The sequence below is a fragment of the Coregonus lavaretus genome (assembly GCF_964263955.1).
Source record: "Coregonus lavaretus genome assembly, chromosome: 30".
NCBI lineage: Eukaryota > Metazoa > Chordata > Actinopteri > Salmoniformes > Salmonidae > Coregonus > Coregonus lavaretus.
The window spans coordinates 22,573,878-22,598,726 of record NC_140017.1 but is presented as its reverse complement, the minus strand read 5'-3'; the positions used below and the strand labels follow the sequence as shown (position 1 = coordinate 22,598,726).

Sequence of the window (24,849 nt, the reverse complement as noted above, 5' to 3'; positions counted from 1 at the left end):
AGGGTTCCCAGGAGGGGCAGGAGCAGGCATAGGAGCTGGAGGAGCAGGGGGAGTACCTGGAGGAGGAGCAGGGGGGGTACCTGGGGCTGGAGGATATAATCCTGCTGCAGCCAAAGCTGCTAAATATGGTAAGATTACTCAAAACAACAACACTAGTCTCATTCGGTGTTGGTTTATGGTATACATTACTTTTAAATACAATCCTTTTTCTCTACAAAAGGAGTTCCAGGAGGTGTAGGAGCAGGCCTAGGAGCTGGAGGACTTGGAGGAGCAGGATATGGAGGAGCAGGAGGGGCTGGGGCTGGAGGTACCTCATCATAGTTAATGGGCTATAACTATTAAAATCAAGTCTGAAATCTTAAATGTATAAACTTGAATCTATTCACCAGGATATAACCCTGCTGCGGCCAAAGCTGCTAAATATGGTAAGAAACATCACTCAGAACTGCAACATCAGAGTTGGTGCAATGGTTGAATTTATGGTAAATGTTTTGTCCATTATTGCTTTCTGACCCTCCACCATATGAGTTCCAGGAGGTGCAGGAGCAGGCCTAGGAGCTGGAGGAGCAGGAGGAGTACCAGGAGGAGGAGCAGGGGGAGTACCTGGGACTGGAGGATATAATCCTGCTGCAGCCAAAGCTGCTAAATATGGTAAGAAAAATTTACATAAATTGAATTCATAATGACATTTCTGTCCATTTTTAACTACCGTGTGTCAACTCATGATGTGCCCTCTCCTGTGTTATAGGTCAGGGGGCTGCTGGTGGGCCAGGGGGTGGATATGGTGGCGTGCCTGCTGGAGGATATCCCAGTCCTGGGGGTACGTACACCAAAGGGATGCCCATGTGGGATGGAAGGGTCTGGGGGAGGGGTGGAAGTAAGGGCAGTGTTCACACATACAATATGTATTTGTTCTAATGTACAGCACACCTATATGTAGTTTGCAAACTTTGCATAGGGGTAGAGTTGATTTTATATAGGTTTAAGCAGTGGAGTTAGATAGTTGGGTTGAGCAGAGGGTTTGGTTTTAAGGTAAAGTGGGGTACATTGCCTTATAGTGTTACTAGATTGATGATGTTCTATGTTTTGATTGACAGGCTATGGGGGATATGGAGGGGCAGCAGGAGGGGCAGGAGCTGGAGGTATAATATCATGAATTGATAGCATAAACCAGTGTTAGTGATACTACTGTATCATGAGACTTGGGGTGCAGGAGTGATGTTTTTAAGTTATACACTTTTCAATTTCAGGATATAATCCTGCTGCAGCCAAAGCTGCTAAATATGGTAAGAAGAAGAAGAAGAGTAACAAGTCTACTGTATCTTAAGCACTTCTGAATAGAGACATTATTTCAAAATAATAACATTTTCTTATTGTGGTCCCAGGAGCTGGAGGAGCAGGCCTAGGAGCTGGAGGAGCAGGCCTAGGAGGAGCAGGAGGAGGACCAGGGACTGGGGCTGTGGCTGGACCAGTATATGGAGGTTTGTTCAGAAGTTGAAATCTAATGTCAGCTGGAAGAGTTAATACTGTTGGTTATGATTGGGAAGCTTTGGTCTGTCTTATCAAACCAAATCATTTATGAACTTTGCTATTTGTTTTGTATTGTAGGCTATGGAGGGTATGGAGGGGTACCAGCAGGAGGGGCTGCCGCTGCAGCCAAAGCTGCTAAATATGGTACATTATCCTCTCCATGATTTTGAAAAATGTACTGCCTAACCTTTGTATTAATATACAGTGTTGATATACTGCCGGTGGTGCCAAACCCCCTAAATAAATGTGATTGTTTTTCCCACTGGGTTTCAAAGAAGCAACCATTAGATATTACATGTTGTTTAAACCACCAAAGAATAACATCCTGAGCCTGATCTGTAGGAGTTCCAGGAGGAGCTGGCGTCGCCGGGAGAGCAGGAGGGGTGCCAGGGGGTGGATATGGAGGTGTGTCCCTTTTGGCTTTGCCCTGTAAATGTACTGTACTATATACTACACATTATGTTGATCTCTGTAAAGGGTGGCTTCCCGGACACAGATTAAGCCTAATCCTGGAATAAAACACTTTTTCAATGGACATTCTCCATTGAGCTTGCTTTTTAGTAACCACCCCCAATTGTTTTAGTGAGTTCATAAATCAGGGATGATGTCTTTAATTGATTAACTTTTTGCATTTCAGGATATAATCCTGCTGCGGCCAAAGCTGCTAAATATGGTAAGAAACATCACTCAGAACAGCAACATCAGAGTTGGTACATTGGTTAAATTCATACTGAAACTTCTGTCCACTTTTAACTAACTATCATGTTCTTGTGACCCTCCACCACAGGAGTACCAGGAGGTGCAGGAGCAGGCCTGGGAGCTGGAGGACTTGGAGGAGCAGGAGGAGTACCGGGGGCTGGAGGATATAACCCTGCTGCGGCCAAAGCGGCTAAATATGGTAAGATCAGTCAAAACAATCAATCTCATTCAGTACATTGGTTGAATTTACGTATATCTTTGGCTTTTTAAGTCGTGGTGTGACAAGTCTACTGTATCTTTGGCAGTTCTGAAGTTGGACATTCATTCAAAATCCAATTGTTTTCTTGTGGCCCTCTACCACAGGAGTCCCCGGAGGTGCAGGAGCAGGCATAGGAGCTGGAGGAGCAGGAGGATTACCAGGAGGAGGAGCAGGGGGTGTACCTGGGGGAGGAGCCGGGGGGGTACCTGGGGCTGGAGGATTTAATCCTGCTGCAGCCAAAGCTGCTAAATATGGTAAGATTACTCAAAAGAGCAACATCAGAATTGGTACATTGGTTGAATTCATGCTCACGTCTCTGGTTTTGAAATCATATAATTTCCCTCTACACAGGAGTCCCAGGAGGTGTAGGAACAGGCCTAGGAGCTGGAGGACTTGGAGGAGCAGGAGGAATACAGGGTGGAGTACCTGGTGGAGTAGGAGCTGGAGGTACGTCAGAGGATGTGTGTGAATAGTAAAGACATCAGAAAGAGCTCAAACAGTATCACGGTCTGGTCTGTCTTTCTGTGAGATATCAAGGTGATGCAGAATACAGTGAGAATATTAATTATGTGATGCTTGTGATTGCAGGATATGATCCCGCGGCCAAAGCTGCTAAATATGGTAAGAGCTTCTCTCATTGTATCATAACTTTTAGTCTATGTAATGTAGACCAGTGGAAGAACAATATTGTTTGTCTGTTCTGTGTGGTCTCTGTACAGTACCTATTCTCTCTTGTTAGCTGGATCACTATGGCTCAAGAGATTATACTGTACCCTCACCTATATTCTTACCTACCCGCAGGTATACCAAGTGGGGTGGGCATCGGTGGAGAAGGTGTGCCAGCGCCCGCAGCGACTCCAAGTCCAGGCGTGGGCGTGGGTGGGGGTGTTGGAGGATCTGCCGTTGAGCGCACTGACGTACCAGGGGGCACAGGGATACCTATCGCAGGCAAACCAGGTAAATGGATACTAGTTTCACCTTTGATTCTTGCTAGGTTTCTTTTTCCTGGCCTAGATAGATAGTTCCTTCAGGATAATTGGGTTTAAAGAAAATCCACAAAATTACTAATGTGACACTATGACACCTTTACAGCAGAGGATCCATCTCTAGAACCCGGTGTAACTCCCATACCTGGTAGAACCACAAGTTTTGCACTCAACAAGACTGGATTTAATTAATCTGTTTTCTCATTGATCAGTACAAATACTGTATATCAAAAGCTACAGAGTAAACGTTAGTTACTGCAGGGGATTCTCAAACTTTTTGGGTACCCTTTTTGTGATAGAAAATTCATCAGGGACCCCCTCATAATAAGAACACAACTCGAGTGAGTTAAAAATACAAGGAGTGTAGTAAACTATGACGTTGGCAGTGCAAGTCTCGAGCCTGGGAAGGAACATTTTCCTGCAATTCTATACATTTTGTCATGGGGCAGAGAGAAAACTTTGCCATTTTAAGCTTAAATTACAGTGCATTTATGTTTAAAAAACATTTTTGGGGAATACAAGAAGTATAATGTTAAAAAATGGGTAATTGGTAGAGTACTGTGGATAACAATATCCCTGTGAGCCTCTCAGGCCCATGTGGCCCAGGGTTAAGAACATAAATTGTAGATTAATAATATTACATTGTATTGTATTGTATTGTATTACACCCTCTAAAATTTTTCCACGGATCACTATACCAAAATTTGTTGAATCTGTTGTTGTTAGTAATATTCAGTAAAAACATATATGTAAAAAAAATACATATATACCGCAGACACCAACAGTACCTCAGACCCAATTTTGAGAACCCCGGAGTTACTGTATTTGAAATATGCACTGTATTTTACAGAGCTGTTAAAAAAGCGGTAATTACTGTAACATAGAATGCCATAGAAATTGATTTTTTTTTTATTCTATGATAGAGACTGATTATAATGCAAGTTATAGTTTTCCTTTTTGTTTCATGTACTGTATAACCTGTATATAACCCGACAAAGCCCCATCAGACTTTTTCAGCAGGCCTCATCAGGACATCAACGGCCTACAGACACAGGCTTAGCATCCTAGCTAACTCCCCCCTCCTCTACCACTACCACTGCTGTCTGGCTAACTGCTCTCCACTGCAGGTGTATCAAACAGCAATGTCAGTATCGCACAAGCCAGTCCCTGCCTTATCTCCTCCCAAACCCCAAACCTCTTTGCCCCCATCTCTTCTCCCCAAACCCTCAAACAAGAGACAGATTCATATCTGCATCGCAGTGCTAGCTGTGCCACTAGAGAACCTGGTTCGAATCCAGGCTCTGTCGTAGCCGGCCGCGACCGGGAGACCCATGGGGGCGGCGCACAATTGGCCCAGCGTCGTCCAGGGTAGGGGAGGGAATGACCGGCAGGGATGTAGCTCAGTTGGTAGAGCATGGCGTTTGCAACGCCAGGGTTGTGGGTTCGATTCCCATGGGGGGCCAGTATAAATATAAATAAAATGATGTATGCACTCACTAACTGTAAGTCGCTCTGGATAAGAGCGTCTGCTAAATGACTAAAATGTAAATGTAATATCTGTTCTGCTAGTGCTGTCCCCTTTAGCATCATTGTATGGTCCAATAGCTATTCACCACCTGGAGCTGGAGCTTATCCCCTCCCCTCCTGCCATGGCAGTGCCAAGGATCCCCATAATGGCTTCTGCCCTACGCTAGTTTCCCCTACCCTATATATTTTTCAACTGCAATGGATGAAACTGGAACCTGTTGTCTTTTGGCAGATCCCACACCTATTGGCACACAGGCCACAGAGGCCCCAGAGCCAGAGCCCAGTAAGACTTGCTGCTGTCTGTGTTCGCATGATCAAACTCTTTCTGACAAAGGAGTTACACTTCATCTGAAGAGTGTAGTATACACATATGTTCTTTACAATTCCTTACATAAGCACTTCATAACATTTGATACGATTATTTATTGGCTTTTGATAAACATTTAATCCATATGACAGTCGTTAGCGGTTGATTCTGTTAGATTCCTTTGTGAAAACATTGTAGTGTTTTGGCCTCCTGCAAAAAAATACAAAAATGTAGAGGAATGTAATGTAATGCTCATGTGGGTGTTGACAAAATAATATGTTGCCAATGTATTTTCTAGAAGTAGTTTGTCCTCTTAAAATGCACCTCCTCTCTGTCCCTCAACTAATTCTGCAGCTCGCTGCGCTTGAAATGTCTCACATTTCTGCTCTCTCCTCCCTCCCTTCGCTTTTTAACCAATAAGATTAATCTGACACTTGTCAATATTTGACTGACTTATACTTTAATGTTTCTGGTTACTGTTAATGTTACTGGTATGAGACTGTATTGTGACAAGCTTTTCCTCCACAATAAAGATTGCTCCGATGGAGATTGTGCCTGGTAGACCTGTAGGTACATACTGTATGCACTCACCCTTTCTCCTTGGTAGTTAAAGTCCTATCTCCCTCTATCTTCTACAGCAGGGGATCATATCCTTGTTATTACCTGATGTTTACTTACAGTACTGTATTCTAAATCCCACATTGTTTAAAAATAATAATAATTGAAAAATGGACACAAAAGTACATATTACTGTGTCATTCTTTCAGCACATATTTTTTGGAACCCCTGCTTTAGATTTGTTCTTCACAGTAGGGAAACTAACGTTTGTGTAGCTTCACAGTATTTCATTTTGTTTGATTTTCTATCTGTCTTGTAGCATCTCGGATAGAGTACTTTGATACAGTACTTTATTGTTAATTTCCATGGAAATGTATAGTATTAGTATACCATGTCATTGATTAACTTTCTGTTGGTTTGCTGCAGGTGCCACAGGAGTACCAGGAGGTATGTATTGGACCACTGCAGAACAGTTGTATTTTTTATGAAGCCAACATCAATTATACTTTATATTCACTAGTTTTGCAATATATGTCATTAGAATCACTGAACATTTTATTTGAGTGGTAAGTCATTCTATTTTGGAATAACTTTTATAACTGTCATAATTATGACTTAGCTGGTAATAATTGACCTGATTGCCTTCACAGTTGGGGCTGGGGTGCTTCAACCTAGCGGTAAGTTATTGAAATAGATTCTCCTGACAATGTAAACAGCCTTCTGCATAGAAATGGTGTCCTACTTGTACCTATCAACATTTCTGTACTTTCTTATATTTTCTTCTTGTCTTATCTTTGAAGAGCAATATTAGATGGCTTTACTATCAGCTCATCTTCATTGTTTATGACCTGTGATTTTTTTGAATTTACTGTACAGTCAAACATTAGCAGGGGTTTTCATTTATCATTACTTAGAACGGATATTCCTCTGTAACTGTGTGTTAAAGACTTTTCACTTTGCTTCCAGCTGATACAGGTCCAGCTCAGCCTGGTGAGTATTGTGTCCACCATAGCAGACCTGGGTTCAAATAGTATTGGTTTTCTTTCAAATACTTCTCATGTAGTTGCTACTGGAGTACAGCAACCTGGAGGTAAGGTGTCTCGATAGTGGGCACTATAAGGAGCAGAGTATGTGATATTGTTTGACCACATGATGGCGACAAACTCCTGCAGGCAATGCTGTTAAGTAGTTTGTTTCCAGTTGCATAGTGACATGATAATAATAATAATAATAATAATAATAATAATAATTTGGGTGTTTATATTTGTCCTATTTCACACGTACATTATACGTACATTATACGCATGTGTGAATTGGAAATGTGTTTTTCGCATATCCCAACTCCCCCTGAGACACCCTTGGAGAGTGGGATCACTGCCATGGTCAGCCATTATCAACGGCGACCCTGGAGCAATCATGGTTAAGTGCCTTGCTCAAGGGCACATCGGCAGATTTTTTACATTGTCTTCTCAGGGATTCAAACTAGCGACCTTTCAGTTACTGGCCCAACACTCTAACCGCTAGGCTTTATATTATTTACAGGTGTGGGTGTCGGAGCAGGTGGCAAAGCTCCTAAACCCCCTGGTGCAGGTAAGGATTCTGAAACCCTACTAATACCATATTATTGCAGTAGTATTACAGCACTGGTTGTTTACAACTGCAAATTGATACCATCAACTCAGATCCATAACCCATTCAAAAATGTGATTGAACACTTTTATATGCCAATATAAAATGTATTAACCCCTATGCACATTCTTGTAACAGTGATGTACCAACCCTTATGCACACACGATTCGGAATAATATGCTTTGTTATTGGTCAGATAAGGATGTTATTACCTTCTTCACGTGAGTCAATAGCAGGAGTTGATTACACGCAATGAACAGCAGCATCAGCCCTTTTCTCTGGTCTAATGCACCAAAACATCCAATTAAGACTGGACTGCTACTGAAAGGAATTATGATTCCATGGTAATATATCATATATGAATAATGCTGACACAGGCCACAATTTTTGTTGACATACCTAAAACGTGTTAGCCATTGCAAGACAGTCATATTGATTAAAGATATACAGAGATAAGGTCAAGTCAACAGTATATGATAGTAAAAGGTGCAGTTATATTTGCTAGTAGTCTCAGGCCTTTATAAGGTGCTGTTGGGACATGTAATATTAAAGAATTGACCGAATCTAGACATGTGAATGCAGTCATCTGTATATATTCACATGTTTGTTTTGTGCTTTTTTTTACCCCATGCCGTATGAGGTAAAGCTTTAGGGCGAAGCTATTTGCATCAGGATGATAGAGACAGTTCTGCACCATCAATCTCAAATTAATTTAACTGCCTGAACTCCTGTGAATGTGTTGAATATGTTATCTGTCTCAGCTGGCTGGGTAGCTCCTTCATTAGAGGCAAAAAGAAAACAATTCAGGCCTACATGTATATATTTTTGTGAACCATTTCTATTGAGCATTCAAATACATATTTGGATTACAACATAAAATGAAGGCCCATGTATGACTATTGGCCAACCAATCTTAAACTAGATGAGAGCGCAAAATGAATGTGTGAGGTCTTAAACCTGAAAGGCCTTGCATGACTGAATCTGTATTAGGATGTTCTGATTTAATGTCTTAACTAACATTCTTTGACTGAGCCATTCATTGGTGTCCCCTGGTGATGAGGTCATCATGTCAGGAAATAAGATGCTTTTCTTTGTCGTCATGATTCAGGGGGATACCCGTATGGTGGTTATGGACAGGGTATGTATGAGAGAGGAGAAGAGCAGACCACAACCTTATCATCACTGCACTAGCAGCAGACACACACACTGCTTAAACACACATGCACAAACACACACACATCTCTGTTTTTATTTTAAACTACTGTATGACTTCACTGAGATGTGACCTTGGCTTGATCCATATATTGTAGGCAATATATATCATAATACAGATCCTTACACCATTCAGTATTTTATTCAATTTGCGATTTCCATAATTAATCAATCCACTACACACATTATGAGTGATATGCTGATTTAATCATGCATTATGATATATAATTATATGCTAATTTAATGATGGAACATGAATCATTTTTTACATGAATCAATAATAGGATTTGTTCACATGAATTAATTATAGGACTGATTCATATGCTATGGACAGCAGTATCAGCCTCTTCTCTGTAAATTAATGCATCAAAGGTCGGATAAAAATGTGGATTGTATGGGCAGGCCAGGGATAAATTGGGTAATATTTTGACATGTTGAAGGCATATTAAAGTTTATTATATAAGCAGGAAGCAGCTAACTTTATCGGAATTAGTATGTTAGCTACATGACCTGACGGAGCCACTCACTGGTGCTCCCTTGACAGGAATAAAGCTGCTTTTCTTTCCATCATGATTCAGCAGGACAACTCCCATATGGTCAAGGTTATGGACAGGGTATGTATGAGAGAGGAGAGGAGGGGAGAGGAGGAGAGAGGAGAGAGGAGGAGAGGATAGGAGGCTACTCCACCACATCCTCTTAAAACTAGTATTATAGGCAAAGAAAGAAAACAACATACGTCATCATCTAGTTTGAACTGTACTGGATCATGAACTCTGACCTCTAGGCTGACCTCACAGTAAACCTCTTATGTCATCACTTTAAAAGCTTCACACTGTCTGTAGGTCTTCACTATCAAATCACAAGGTCATGTTGAAGAGATGATTGTTGATAGAGCTAGGACAATAAAGCTTGCGTGTGACATTCAGCATAGACAGGAGGTACTGTAGTTGGCAATACTGTATAGTCCTTTCCACCATCATACATAACTCCATCTCAGATCAGTGTCCCATCCCACAGCTTTGATGGTACACTACAGTACAAAGTGGCATCCCTTCCAGCCTCACACCCGACCATATGTTATGTCCATGGGGTTTTAATGGCATATATTGCTCCACAGGTGCAGGTGCTGGTGGATATCCCTATGGAGGAGGCTATGGAAGTAAGACAATTTTTCTATTTGCATCCTTGTAATGGAGTCTCAAACTTAATTCACTAGGGCCATGTGCGGCCTTAGGTTACTCTCTACTCAGACTAAATCCCCATCACTGTAATTGGTTTATTCAGGTTTTTGTCCATTAATATCAACTCATGTCCGTATCCCTGGTGATATTGCAATACAGTCACTGTGGAGTAGAAAGTAAAAATAGGCTGTGTGGATTACGTTTATGATCTCTGTATTTCCTCAGCTCCATACGGAGCAGGAGCTGGACAACTTCCTGGAGCCAAGCCCCTGAAACCTCCAGGTGTGTGTCAGTGCATGGCTGAGTCATAAGAAGTGTTTATTAAAGCTGTAGCTACAGTACAGTGAGCTCTAAAAGTATTGGGACAGTGACACATGTTTGGTCGTTTTGGCTCTGTACTCCAGCACTTTGGATTTGAAATGATACAACGTGCAGACTGTCAGCTGTAATTTTAGGGTATTTTCATCCATATTGGGTGAACCGTTTAGAAATGACAACACTTTGTGTCATTTGAAGCTGAATCTCCTCCCATTTTAGGGGACCAAAGGTATTGGGACAAATTCCCTTATGTGCAGTGGCGATTTTAGCATGTAAATCTTAGTGGGGCAAAACAAATATTGGGGGATGCATGCCAGCAAAGCCACAACACAACACTAAACAATACATGAATTGTACTATAACAGTGACAAAAGGTGCCCACAAACTGTTAGGGCCTACATAAAGCTGTCCCAACAGCAGAGTCCCAACAGCAGTTCCAACACCTTACAACTGCTACACCTGGCTATCAGCGGAGCCTTGTCTGGCAGCGAAACAGTTCATTCAGCCTAATTTACTGCCTTTTAAGAGGCAAAAATAATTTGCCAGTAGATTGTCGACTTGATTCATGATGATGACTGCTAGCTAAGATTTTGAAAGTATGATGTTGACATGATCAGTCCAATCCAAGCTATTGTAGATATAACGTGATTTGACATAATTCTATCTGTGGCCAATGAACTTGAGCCTTCTTGGATGGGCACTTCTAATGTAACTCTATGGCAGCACCCATAGCTCTACCCTTAGATTTGGTGGTGACGTAGTGTCCCCATGAGTGACAGAACACTGAGCCAATCACGGCGCAACTAGAGAACATTATCAACCCATACACTCCGTATTTTCCGCTGGCTGCCCCACCACCACCACAGAATGCACTGAGCTAGGCTGAAACACCTGCATTTTGGAGCTGCCTTACTCAAGAAAGCAAAAAAGAGACCATGTTTGTATGTGGCTTTATAAACTCAATTATTTTTTATTTTATTTTACATTGTTTGCAAACTGATATGTGACACCTATTAATGCCAAAATAACATGCAATACAGGCAACTCTGTATATGGGGCTCAGCCCCACCTACCCTGAATGACGGGTCGCCACTGCTTATCAATCAATCAATCAATCAATCAAATGTATTTATAAAGCCCTTTTTACATCAGCAGATGTCAAAAAGTGCTATACAGAAACCCAGCCTAAAACCCCAAACAGCAAGCAATGCAGATGTAGAAGCACGGTGGCTAGGGAAAACTCCCTAGAAAGGCAGAAACCTAGGAAGAAACCTAGAGAGGAACCAGGCTCTGAGGGGTGGGCAGTCCCCTTCTGGCTGTGCCGGGTGGAGATTATAACAGTACATTGCCATTAAGGCCAGATTTTTCTCCAAGATATTCAAACGTTCATAGATGACCAGCAGGGTCAATTAATAATCACAGTGGTTGTAGAGGTTGCAACAGGTCAGTACATCAGGAGTAAATGTCACTTGGCTTTTCATAGCCGGGCATTTAGAGGTTGAATAGCAGGTGCGGTAGAGAGAGAGAGTTGAAAACAGCAGGTCTGGGACAAGGTAGCACGTCCGGTGATCAGGTCAGGGTTCCAGAAGCAGTACGACAGCAAGGAGTCATCAGGCCAGGTAGTCCTGAGGCATGGTCGTATGGCTCAGGTCCTCCGGGGGGGGAGGGAGAGAGGGAGAGAGAGAAAAATTAGAGGGAGCATACTTAAATTCACACAGGACACCGGATAAGAAAGTGTCTTAAAGTAGACAAAGTTTGGTATTTGGTCCCATATTCCTAGCACGCAATGATTACGTCAAGCTTGTGACTCTACAAACGTGTTGGATGCATTTGCAGTTTGTTTTGGTTGTTTCAGATTATTTTGTGCCCAATAGAAATGAATGGTAAATAATGTATTGTGTCATTTTGTAGTCACTTTTATTGTAAATAAGAATAGAATATGTTTCTAAACACTTTTACGTTTATGTGGATGCTACCATGATTGCGGATAGTCCTGAATGAATTGTGAATAATGATAAGTGAGAAAGTGAGACGCACAAATATCACACCCCCAAGACGTGCTAACCTGTCACCATTACAATAACAGGGGAGGTTAGCATTTTTGGGGGGGTATGATATTTATGCCTCTGTAACTTTTTTACTCATCATTATTCACGGTTCATTCAGGATTATCCATAATCATGGTAGCATCCACATTCATGTAGAAGTGTTTAGAAACATATTCTATTCTTATTTACAATAAAAGTGACTCGAAAATGACACAATACATTATTTACCATTCATTTCTATTGGGCACAAAATAATCTGTAACACAACCAAAACAAACAGCAAATGCATCCAACAAGTTTGTAGAGTCACAAGCTTGATGTAATCATTGTGTGCTAGGGATATGGGACCAAATACTAAACTTTTGACTACATTAATACACATAAGTGAATTTGTCCCAATAATTTTGGTGCCCTAAAATGGGGGTCAATATTCAGAAAGTGCTGTAATTTCTGAGCGGTTTACCCGATATGGATGACAATACACTCAAATTAAAGCTGACAGTCTGCACTTTAACCTCATAGTCATCGTATCATTTCAAATCCAAAGTGCTGGAGTACAGAGCCAGAAAAACACAAAATGTGTCACTGTCCCAATACCTTTGGAGCTCACTGTATATGATCGCACTCACTGTGTTTTGTATCTCTCGTGTAGTTGTGGGAGGAGCAGGCGGTGTGGCTGGAGGAGCAGGTATTCCTCTTACTGGAGCTGGTGGTGGTGCAGGTATGGGATCAGTTTCGTACCTGTCTTAGGAAATAAACAAGCTTTCTGTGTAACTGAGCCATTTAATATCCCCAATGTACCCATAATGGAGCCGTACAAAGAGACATGTTGAGTTAAACCCCATCCCATAACTTCAATGGCTTATTGTAACTCTGTACTCCCTAACCTCAGATCAACTCTGTATAACATTGTGTTACATACTGTAAATCTGTCTGAGCCAATCTCTGGTGTTCCCTACGCAATGAGGTCATCATGTCAGGAATAAAACTGCTTTTCTTTCCATCATGATTCAGGGGGATACCCATATGGTTATGGTCAAGGTGGTTATGGACAGGGACTGGGTATGTATGAGAGAGGAGAAGAAGGCCAGCTCAATATTGTATTCCCTTTTACATCACTCTAGCCTCTCAGAGTGACCGTTATCCAGGAAATGTAATTGGCTTGCACTTCCTGTGTCCAATGAGGCGATAGGAGCAGTGACTGTGACAGACACCAGAGCCAGGAATGAGATGTGTGTCTGAAACCCCAATGCCCACTGAGCTAGAAACACCCTCTCCAAACCAAACCGTTGAAACTCTCATTCCCCCTCAAACAACTGACATCTGGGACATTCTGTGGTTGTAGCTTTGTAACAACACAAAGCTAATAACTACCTAGTGTGTGAAATTTTAAAAATGTTCTTAGTGGAGGACTAGTCTCACCCACTAGAGGTCTGGCACGAGGCTATTGGAGAACTAACCCAGTCTCATGTTTCAGGTGCGAGGTATCCTGCTGGTGTTGGTCTGGGAGCAGGCGCAGGAGCAGGGCAAAAAGCACCCAAACCCCCAGGTAAAAACCCTGACACACAAAGCCCAGCTTTGTACTAATACTCTTACACGTTTTACTCTTACTTTTCCATATACCACCACATCTGAACAACATCATAGTGATGTTATCTTTATTTTGGAGTAGAGTTATCGTAAAAGGAGTAAGAAATGTTGATCATTGAGTCATATCAAAGCCAGACAGTGAATCCCCCCCAGGGTACAGTACTGTAGGGCAAGACAAGAAGAAACAAACACAACAGTCAGCCAGTCACTCCCAGTGGAGGCTGATTACCGTCAGAGGCAGAGTTAGTTTGTAACGGTTTTTGCAACATCAAAGTGTGACGGTTTAGAGATAGCAGCAGGACCTCTGGAGAGTCGTTCTACTCTGCCCATAACGGTACTGCGTGTGCTCTGCCAGGGGAAGTAGGACTCCGTCATTGTATACAAGATGTTCCTGCCTACAGCGTAGCCATATTCAACAACAGACCTGGGTTCAAATAGAATTTGAAATCGTTCAACTATATCTCAGCTCTTCAGTAATGCTCCACTCTCTCCTGTTCAATAGGTTATGGTAACCTGGGTGCTGGTGGTGCTGGTTATAATCCAGGTGAGACTGACTGTCCTGCTGTAGTTTCTGTAGTTTACTATAGTTAACTGTGAGGTTTCGTCCTCATGTTCATAAACTGGTAAAAATGCACACACATACAGTGAGGGAAAAAAGTATTTGATCCCCTGCTGATTTTGTATGTTTGCCCACTGACAAAGACATGATCAGTCTATAATTTTAATGGTAGGTTTATTTGAACAGTGAGAGACAGAATAACAACAACAAAATCCAGAAAAACGCATGTCAAAAATGTTATAAATTGATTTGCATTTTAATGAGGGAAATAAGTATTTGACCCCTCTGCAAAACATGACTTAGTACTTGGTGGCAAAACCCTTGTTGGCAATCACAGATGTCAGACATTTCTTGTAGTTGGCAACCAGGTTTGCACACATCTCAGGAGGGATATTGTTCCACTCCTCTTTGCAGATCTTCTCCAAGTCATTAAGGTTTCGAGGCTGACGTTTGCCAACTCGAACCTTCAGCTCCCTCCACGGATTTTCTATGGGATTAAGGTCTGGAGACTGGCTAGGCCACTCCAGGACCTTAATGTGCTTCTTCTTGAGCCACTCCTTTGTTGCCTTGGCCGTGTGTTTTGGGTCATTGTCATGCTGGAATACCCATCCACGACCCATTTTCAATGCCCTGGCTGAGGGAAGGAGGTTCTCACCCAAGATTTGACGGTACATGGCCCCGTCCATCGTCCCTTTGATGCGGTGAAGTTGTCCTGTCCCCTTAGCAGAAAAACACCCCCAAAGCATAATGTTTCCACCTCCATGTTTGACGGTGGGGATGGTGTTCTTGGGGTCATAGGCAGCATTCCTCCTCCTCCAAACACGGCGAGTTGAGTTGATGCCAAAGAGCTCGATTTTGGTCTCATCTGACCACAACACTTTCATCCAGTTCTCCTCTGAATCATTCAGATGTTCATTGGAAAACTTCAGACGGGCCTGTATATGTGCTTTCTTGAGCAGGGGGATCTTGCGGGCGCTGCAGGATTTCAGTCCTTCACGGCGTAGTGTGTTACCAATTGTTTTCTTGCTGACTATGGTCCCAGCTGCATTGAGATCATTGACAAGATCCTCCCATGTAGTTCTGGGCTGATTCCTCACCGTTCTCATGATCATTGCAACTCCACGAGGTGAGATCTTGCATGGAGCCCCAGGCCGAGGGAGATTGACAGTTATTTTGTGTTTCTTCCATTTGCGAATAATCGCACCAACTGTTGTCACTTTCTCACCAAGCTGCTTGGCGATGGTCTTGTAGCCCATTCCAGCCTTGTGTAGGTCTACATCTTGTCCCTGACATCCTTGGAGAGCTCTTTGGTCTTGGCCATGGTGGAGAGTTTGGAATCTGATTGATTGATTGCTTCTGTGGACAGGTGTCTTTTATACAGGTAACAAGCTGAGATTAGGAGCACTCCCTTTAAGAGTGTGCTCCTAATCTCAGCTCGTTACCTGTATAAAAGACACCTGGGAGCCAGAAATCTTTCTGATTGAGAGGGGGTCAAATACTTATTCCCCTCATTAAAATGCAAATCAATTTATAAAATTTTTGACATGTGTTTTTCTGGATTTTGTTGTTGTTATTCTGTCTCTCACTGTTCAAATAAACCTACCATTAAAATTATAGACTGATCATTTCTTTGTCAGTGGGCAAACGAACAAAATCAGCAGGGGATCAAATACTTTTTTCCCTCACTGTAGGTAGTAGGACAGTGTCACCCCACTAAGACCCACTGTCAAAGCACTGTGATGAAAAGACTTCTATGACAAGTCATGCATCGCAAGACTAGCATGGCACATATCATCTCTTCATATAGTTAGGATTATGTTAACACGTTGGCATGGTTTTGACCTATGTTCAGGATTATACTTGGAAGTGAATCACCAAGGCTGTGGAGCTTTCAGCATCTTCTCCTCTCCTCCTCTCCCTCGATGTTTGGGATGAGTGTTATCACGCTGGTCCAGCAGTGGAAAGACTGCGCTCTGCCCCAGGCCCCACGGATACTGACTAATCAATGCCTGCAGGCTATTATCCACCAACCATTGGTCAAATATTCACTGACACTGAGAGCAGAGCACCCCACAGTACAAAATATTGCCTGTTTCACATGCTATCACATATGGTACAACTTTGGTAATACTGTATGCAAATGTTGTTTCCCAAGGATAATTCAGCACCATTAGCTTTTTGATGAATACTGTAGCTAGTATGTTTGAATAAACACACTGGCCTGGTAAATTTGCATACACAATGCATATGACCTGATACTATCTCTCAGTTCATACTGTATGTTGTAATTTGACTGGTTGTGTTCTGGGCTCAGCCATTGATTGTTGAGGAAAAAGCAATGCATAAGTTAAGTCTGAGGCCAAAGCTGCAGTAGGGTATGTAACCCTGTCTAAATGTAGACTAGTGTATACAATGTATACAGTATATACAGTGCGGGGAAAAAGTATTAGTTCCCCTGCTGATTTTGTACGTTTGCCCACTGACAAAGAAATGATCAGTCTATATTTTTAATGGTAGGTTTATTTGAACAGTGAGAGACAGAATAACAAAAAAAAAATCCAGAAAAACGCATGTCAAAAATGTTATAAATTGATTTGCATTTTAATGAGGGAAATAAGTATTTGACCCCCTCTCAATTAGAAAGCTTTCTGGCTCCCAGGTGTCTTTTATACAGGTAACGAGGGTTGTTGTGTTTGTTGTTGTTTTGTTAATTTTTGCTGTGTTACCTTTGCAGGTGCTGGTGCGGTCCCAGGTTACGGAGGTGGCTACCCACAACAACGGGGCTACCCACAGCAAGGTGGCGGCTACCCACAGCAAGCCTACCCAGGTAATGTGTATAACCTCTATCTATGAAAATCAAATGCAGTGTGTGTACAGTATGTGTACATAAACATGGGGTTGTTGTTACAGTTTCTCTTATGTATAGCTTGTGAGTGTGGGGGGGGGGGGGGTTGGATGATGGTCATTTTCAATTTTCCAGAAAGGTTATTTTCCAGTCTGCCAATAACTGGACAAAATCATACTACGACACCTCAGGAGCATGTTTTGTATTGTGAACCCCAAGGACCATCCTGAACACTGACTGTGCCATTTATTAGTGGCAACTACAACAGAGACAACAGCACAGAGCCAGTTACCATCTAGAGGGAGAAAGGGAAGAGGGGAAAAACAGCTCTCAGCCGTTGTAGCTTTTATAGAGAATGGGATGTTGTGACCAGGAACTATAAAGATAAAAGTAGAACAAAAAGTGCTTGTGGTTTGAAACAAATTTGATAGATTTATTGTATTTGTTAAAATTTGTTCATCTTTACTGTCCAGTGAAGATAGAGGAAGCAAGGGCATTCACTTCAGTAGTTTGAGTTCCCCTTTGTAAGCATGCCCCAATCATTCACTTACAGTAAATGTAGAAAAGTGTCGATTGGCCATAAATGTAGACTTTTGACAAACTTGACATCATTTTGCAAACTGAGTTAAATACTGAGAAATAGTCGCCAACTGTTATATCAAGGTCAAATAGGCTAGCCCGTCAACAGAACCATCAAGAGAATAGCTGTCAATTAAACCTGACCCCTTATCCGGACCACATATGCCCCTGGCGACGGGGGTTTGAGCCCTGTCTCGGCCACCCTCTGTCTTTGCCCGTACTATCTGTCTCCCTCTCTACATTTCCCGCTGAACTGTAAAAAATATATATAAAATCAAAATTCAACCTGACTCAGAGCGCTGGTGGCTCTTTCACTGCCTATGTTTACCCCCTGTTTCTGCCTGGATCAGGAGGTGGACTAAAGCCGAATTGTCGACAGACAGGTAACCCAGAACGACAGAGAGACAGGCAGCCCTCAGGCCTGTTGCTTTCCTATTAGAGCTAACCTCTGGGAGAGAAAGAGAGAGGGGAACTGATCTAGAGACAATTGAAAGGAACAGCCAACTTCCTCATACCTAGTTTAGTTTCCCCTCATTAAATGAATTGATGGGGAACATTGGGTGCTCTAAACACTTAATTGGTTATGAAAATAATCATAGTTGTTTTTTGATTGAGGTGGGGTTGGGAATGTTGGTCCCTCTCTCTCTCTCTTCACTTTTACTGTAGCCTCTGTGAATCCGATAGCTCCTCTGACCATGCTTTGACCATGAAAATCAGGTATTAATGTTTTACAACCGTTGTGCAAAATATTGCACACATACACAGAAAACATCAAACACTCCTGGTAACCTCCTCAATTTATAGGTTCAAATGGAAAAGTCCCAATTCCTATTATTACTGATGATTATAGAGTTAACTTGAATTTGAATTGTCATTGACTTTTGTCTGGCAACATGATGAGGATGTCTAGCATTATATCTGAAATTAACCAAATCTCTATTAGGGGCTTTTTTCTTTTAACATATAAATGCTGTTCATTTCCAATTTCTTACACTTGACATGATTAAAAATAATAATTTAATTCAGGATGTCTCAATCGTGTCACCACCCTTGGGAATAATTAATTGGTTTTTGGATGACTCGATGAGCTCTGCTGCATATTCCTGACAAAACAGGATACAGATGACAAATGTTATTTTTGCCATCAGTGACTGCTTTACCCTTGCAGTGTGCTTGTTTACTATTTACTATATGTTTACTATATGTCTATTAATTGTTTACTATTTGTTTACACAGACAGTATTGATACCAAAACATGGTATTTTGCTACTGCAGTATTAGTAAAAGGATGTGGTTGTTACTCTATCAGATAATGCTCAACCATAATCGTACTTTCTTGAAAAGTCTCTATGTTTTGTATTACGTACTTTCCAAAGCACGTCATCATTACATGAGGAAAATCCCCTTGTGATTATGTGATGTCTGCTGTTTCCTGATCGGATTGATAGTGTGCTTACACAGGCACTTTCCAAAAACACGGGCACTTTCCATTGGTTATGTTCTATCTATCTGACCAAGTGTGTTTTGGTTGCTGTGTGTGTTCCAATGCACAATGAAGAAATGGTCTTCAGCACTCTCACCCTCTATCTAAAAACTCTCTAATCAAAGTTGTGCTATTTTAAACATGAAACACCCTTAGCAAAAATCTTATAATTCCTTCCAAACTCCAAATCCCTTTTCTTAAATGTAAACATTGTCTGTTTACTAGGAGCATATGGAGCAGGCCAGACGGCACCACTGACTCCTCAACAAGGTACTGGTGTCTTCCTTCTTTCGCCTCTTGTAAAGTATCTGTCGTCCTACTCAGCCAAACGTTACACCACACAGTCAGTGCATGGGAGAAAATGTTGCTTGAAAAAATATGATTTTCTGTTACACCTAGTACATTTCCTATTTTATTATAATCAGTCAGTTCTTAGCGGAGGATGACATCACGTAAGATTATTTGGATGAGATTAGAATGAGAGGATGGGGATGGGGATGGGGATGGGGGGGGGGGGGGGGGGGGGGGGGGGGTGATAGAACAGTGAGTACTTGTCGTCAGTGCGGATGGTGTACCAACCAGTGTCTAGTAGAGTCTGATAATCTGAATTTTCCTGAGCACAGGGAAGATTACTGACGGTGGGATTATGTTTCAAAAAGCAAGGCAGGTTTTTCTCAGCTAGTTTAATAAAACCTATGACATGTCAGGATTTAGAGGATTTGATGTGCTACTCCAGTAGTGCTGTGATGATATTGCGTGGAAATCTTTGGGATATTAACCTAATATAAATTCACAACAGTCACTGTCAGTCTGTTTTTGTAGTGCTGCGCCAGAGGATACTGGTGGGAGGAGCTATAGGAAGATAGGCTATAATAAGCCCGTCCTCCTATAGCTCCTCCCACCAGCCTCCTCTGTCAGCACATATGTTTGCTAGGAGCACACCACTGCCAGGGGAGAAAGTGCCCAGCATATGTTCTTGACTAATTGGAATCCACTTTTTAAGCTATATCTTAGCTCTTATTACTTTTAGTAGATGGTCGTAAGATTTACGCTCACATAGGTGGGAGGTGGGTTTTTATATTACCAGTTAAAACGTTCACATGTTTACACTTATCACAAGAATGGTCTCAATGGCTAATCTACATTATGCCAAATGATGTGCTATTGCCAATTATCTGAGCTAATACAGTATCATAAATTATTATGACTGGTTATTATGACTTGTCATCATGCCATCAAGTCATCAATGTAGGCCCCTTTATGGTGCATAGATCAAGTAGTATTCCCATTGTATTACACACATACCGCTCATTCCTCTGAGGACAGCCTGCCTCCCTACTGTAGGATACCTGCAGTTCAAATCAATATATTTGTAATAGCTGAGAATGATTAATTAACACTATTGATTTACAGCATCTGTTGCAGTCGCAGCACAAGTGAATATCAATAGCCCCTCTGTATTTAGCATATGCGGCTAGCCAACCTGTTAGCGTTTGTTGTTAGCCAACCTGTTAGCATATGCTAACTGACTCACTAGGCTTGTTGGGGCTCTTGGCTGCTGTGGTCAAGCAACAGATGTCCATAAAGTTTACCCATCTGTGCAGCGTGGTTAGAAAAACACATTCGAGTTGCTCAGGAAATTACTTGCCAACACTGTAAAAAACAAAATAATGAGTGACCACAAAAACACCTGTGATGAACTAACTTTTTTCACAGCCAAAGCAGCCAAATATGGCCCACTCCAGGGCTTCCTTGGTGGAGCAGGAGGAGGAGGAGGCTACAGACCAGGTATGATAAAACACACACACCTCCTCTGGCATGTGACCAAAACAATTTATAAATCTGGTACCGAACCAAGTAGAAATGTATGAATCCAAACCCTCTTTCAAATGCATGCATTTAAAATATCCTCTCTTACAATGTGGTTTCTGAACAGGAGGAGTTGCTGCTGGATGCCAAAGCAAATACTGTGGAAGGCGGAAGTAGAGGATGTTCTTGAGAAGAAGTTGAACCTCAAGAAACAATGGTGCTACTGCATGATCTAGAATGTACATTTTATATGCACAAAATCCCCCATTACAGTATGTAAAGATATGTTGGACTTTATTTGACTCAAGCTATTTTTTATACAAACCCACCGACCCAGACTTTTGCACACATTTGATGTGACTTAGTGTTATTGATTGTGCCTTTATCATCACAGTGGTCATGGTGTTCATCAGCTCTTATTGACATGCCTGCGATGCTCCCCTTTTAGTAGTTACCCAGTGTTTATGTGTGCATGCTTGTGTGGGTGTGTGCCCATGTGGCTGTGTGTCTCTCTATGTACGTGTGTGCTTGCCATAGATCTGTGCGTGTTTGGGTAGATAGGAGAATGTGAAAGATTCTCCAACTATAGCAGCAACAGTTCTGTAACTGTACATCCCTCTACTGCAGTATCTCTATGTGCTTAGTGTCTGTGTGTACCAAAGTTGGAGATCTTCACATACTGACACGTCAAACTAAGGGTTGAGCTTCAAGAGGTGTGGTTGGTAAAGTGCTGATAAACTTTGGCCATGTAGCTTCAGAACTGCCTCTGACTTTTTATCATCTCTGCTGCTATTTATAGCCCTGGGTGAAATTACAGTGGCATAGCGGGTGTGTGTGCGCAAAGGTTTCACAGTCCATCTGCCATCATTAACTTTGCCAATATTTTAAGTGCCATGGTTTAAGTAGCCTATCTTCAGCCTTCTTACCTTGATTTCCACCAAACGTGAAGTATGAAGAGCAGGTGTTGCTCTGAATGTGATAAAGCTGATGACAATCAATCCAAAGGTGTTCAAAAGATTTGTAGGTGATATCTTTAGTGATATTCATATCATACATTGTGTTGGTTTGTACCAAGTCCTTTGAAACGCAGTGTGTTTCGTTTTTTACAATTATTTGTATGTTTTTAGTTTTTAGCAAAGCAGGTTTTACAAAAATGTAAAAGTAAAACTGAAATCCTTCCGATACTGCTCTGGCATGTATTGTACATTATGTATGTATGAAATGAACATTTTGTTTTATTAATTATGTATCATTTTTCTGGTGTCCAAGATTAAGTGCCTAGAATGTTATGCATATCTGGAATCATTCTAGTTTCACATGCAGTTATAGTTAAATTTTTGCAAATTGTCTCTCATTATTCAAGTTTCAAATGTTTCTGCTCAGAAAAGTAGGCTACCACCAGATTTGTGTAATCTAGAATAAGGCAAAAAAAAAAAAACAGTAATGATGTTTGTTAAAAAAATATGTATTTGCATAATGCATTTAATCACTGTTGAGAATTGTTATACTGTATACATAAGGGATTTTTTAATGTGTCTGTCTGTAGGCTATAGCCCCTAGTCTGTGTAAATAGTGAGAGTGAGCTCCCATTTCACTCTTTACTTGAGTTAGTTACAGTTGAATAAGACTCACTAAACATTACTGATCAAAGATTGATTTGCTCTGTTACAAAGTTACCCTACGATTTCTCTTTATGGATTGTGTGTACTGTATGTTGTAGTAATAGCCCTAGGTTATCATGACTCTCACTGGCTTCAGTTCTTGTAGCCTACTCGGTGGTGCTTTTTCTGAACTGTGTGTGAACCGCTCTGGTCAGGGGCCCACCGCCCCGTGTCTTCCGTGCGGTGGGATAGTATTCATTTTATTTAAATGAAAACAAAATAAGGAATGATGGGGTTTTGCACTTTTTCATTTTCACAACGCACATGTGACTTGTTCCCGGTAATCCCGGCATTTTATTTGCTTCAGTAAAATAACGAAATAAAATTGTTTTAATGAATACACATTTGTGCACAGGTATCAGCGTTTTTCCATCTGCACCAAAACGGCACCCAAATATCAAAATGAATCAATGGCTCAAATGTTATTCAATAACTTTTAAATGGCTGAAGGTAGGCTAGTCTTTTAATGTAACTAGCCTATTCCAGCCTGCTCTCATAGACTAGATTACTATTCTAATACAGCTATTCTGATACAGATCCTATTTCTGCGATGGGTGCACTGCGCATCGCTTCCTCTCTCTGCCCTCAGTTGCTTGTGCTTGTGCTGCGCAGACACAAATTCCAGGGATTGTTTTCGGTTGGCCAACCCATAGCTTCCTCTCCCGCAGCCTGACTTCATTAGCATCCTCTCCTCTTCGAATGAATCGCAGAATATCTTTCGAAGCAGTATCAAGCTGTGAGGGGAGTCCAGTCGGCTGCATATACACTGACAACACTACTAGACCGGTTATCTGTTCATTATAGGCAGGCTCTCATAGAGCTCCGAGTCGGAGAGTGAATGAGGTTGATGCTGTTCTGTTGTAACTGGAAGGACGAACGTATGGGAGAGGAGGAAGGTGAGTTGAAGTTTTCGATACGCAGTTTTTATCTGAACGATGATAGCGAGTGTCTTGAAGCATGTGTCAGGGCGGGAGATGTTATTAGAGCGAGCGCAGTGCATCCTTCAGCGCTCGAGGACAGAGATGCTCCACTGAATTTACAATCAACAACACAATAGATACATTGTTTTATGGTGTTTTTGGAGGGTGAGATTTGTGACAAGTATTCTGTGAGAATGATCAATAAAGAATGTCCCTTGTGTCCTTGTTTTGCTGCAATAACCCAAGTAGGTAGTCGTTCTATTTTATTTCCGAGTAACATAAGCCCGCTGCATAATGATAACACGGCCGGGATGCTGTTTAGAAGTATAATCATTTGTGTATTTCAACTGTTAATGTTAGTTCAATCTAATTAAATAGAAATGAAATGGGATAGTGAAACCGCAGCTCTGCTCTGACCCACAACAACACAACTTCATAACTGATAGTTATACTTTCTTTTAAACAATACCTTTCCTTGGCATTCCATTCCTGTGAATCCATGACCGTGTTTAGCCTAGTTTCAATGTAACTAGTTCCACCGATACTTTAGCTAGCTCACTAGCCTGTATTGTGGAAGTTGAATATACAAAATACTGTCAATGATTTAGGGGAGGCAAGTGATATAGCCTACAATATAACATTTATGTAAAAGGATAGATAGGAAACTTGTCTATGACAGGTAACGTAGTAATATCAACGCGATAGGGCGCCTAAATATCGGATTGGATAATGTTGTTACTGGGACCTCACATAGGAGGGGTCATCGACCAGAAATTCTGTTGCAAGATCTGGTTTCCATAGTAAGATCAGCTTGAGCATTAAACTGCTCTTCCACTAATTGCCAAAGTAATGCCATTTAGAACGCGGTACAATTACCTCCCAACAGTTTTGTAGTGTATAATAATATGGTTATTAACAAGTAGGACTAGTAGGCATATTCCTACTAATGCAGGTTCACTTAACAGGTTGTTGAAATCAGATTTTGTTCAGAGATGCAACTGGAATGCAATGGAAACAAACAGTTGACTCACTGTGGCACTTGGGCCTTGCATTGTGTTACACTGACACACAGCATTACAGAGTGTTTAGCTCATATCAGCGTGACTGACCAGAACTGGAGTGTCACCCGCTATCAGAGCTGACTAAATG

The 24,849-nt window shown here is 41.6% G+C and overlaps 1 protein-coding gene across 1 annotated transcript in view; it reads left to right on the top strand.

The window, feature by feature from the left end:
* Positions 1–23,122, top strand: part of LOC311106107 (uncharacterized protein) — an 82,270-nt gene extending 59,148 nt beyond the window's left edge. The window contains exons 33-65 of the mRNA XM_084148422.1: positions 3–128; positions 221–307; positions 390–425; positions 535–651; positions 749–820; positions 1,251–1,286; positions 1,386–1,481; positions 1,609–1,674; positions 1,873–1,935; positions 2,168–2,203; positions 2,318–2,428; positions 2,593–2,742; positions 2,840–2,935; positions 3,077–3,109; positions 3,290–3,445; positions 5,234–5,284; positions 6,293–6,313; positions 6,517–6,543; positions 6,833–6,856; positions 7,409–7,456; positions 8,604–8,633; positions 9,286–9,321; positions 9,825–9,866; positions 10,114–10,170; positions 12,907–12,975; positions 13,269–13,316; positions 13,732–13,803; positions 14,347–14,388; positions 17,138–17,230; positions 18,178–18,210; positions 19,536–19,580; positions 21,027–21,098; positions 21,247–23,122. Of these exons, the coding sequence (XP_084004548.1) occupies positions 3–128; positions 221–307; positions 390–425; positions 535–651; positions 749–820; positions 1,251–1,286; positions 1,386–1,481; positions 1,609–1,674; positions 1,873–1,935; positions 2,168–2,203; positions 2,318–2,428; positions 2,593–2,742; positions 2,840–2,935; positions 3,077–3,109; positions 3,290–3,445; positions 5,234–5,284; positions 6,293–6,313; positions 6,517–6,543; positions 6,833–6,856; positions 7,409–7,456; positions 8,604–8,633; positions 9,286–9,321; positions 9,825–9,866; positions 10,114–10,170; positions 12,907–12,975; positions 13,269–13,316; positions 13,732–13,803; positions 14,347–14,388; positions 17,138–17,230; positions 18,178–18,210; positions 19,536–19,580; positions 21,027–21,098; positions 21,247–21,296 (2,141 nt within the window). The 3' untranslated portion in view covers positions 21,297–23,122. The remainder of the gene's footprint in view (positions 1–2; positions 129–220; positions 308–389; positions 426–534; positions 652–748; positions 821–1,250; positions 1,287–1,385; positions 1,482–1,608; positions 1,675–1,872; positions 1,936–2,167; positions 2,204–2,317; positions 2,429–2,592; positions 2,743–2,839; positions 2,936–3,076; positions 3,110–3,289; positions 3,446–5,233; positions 5,285–6,292; positions 6,314–6,516; positions 6,544–6,832; positions 6,857–7,408; positions 7,457–8,603; positions 8,634–9,285; positions 9,322–9,824; positions 9,867–10,113; positions 10,171–12,906; positions 12,976–13,268; positions 13,317–13,731; positions 13,804–14,346; positions 14,389–17,137; positions 17,231–18,177; positions 18,211–19,535; positions 19,581–21,026; positions 21,099–21,246) is intronic.
* Positions 23,123–24,849: the final 1,727 nt, after the last annotated feature.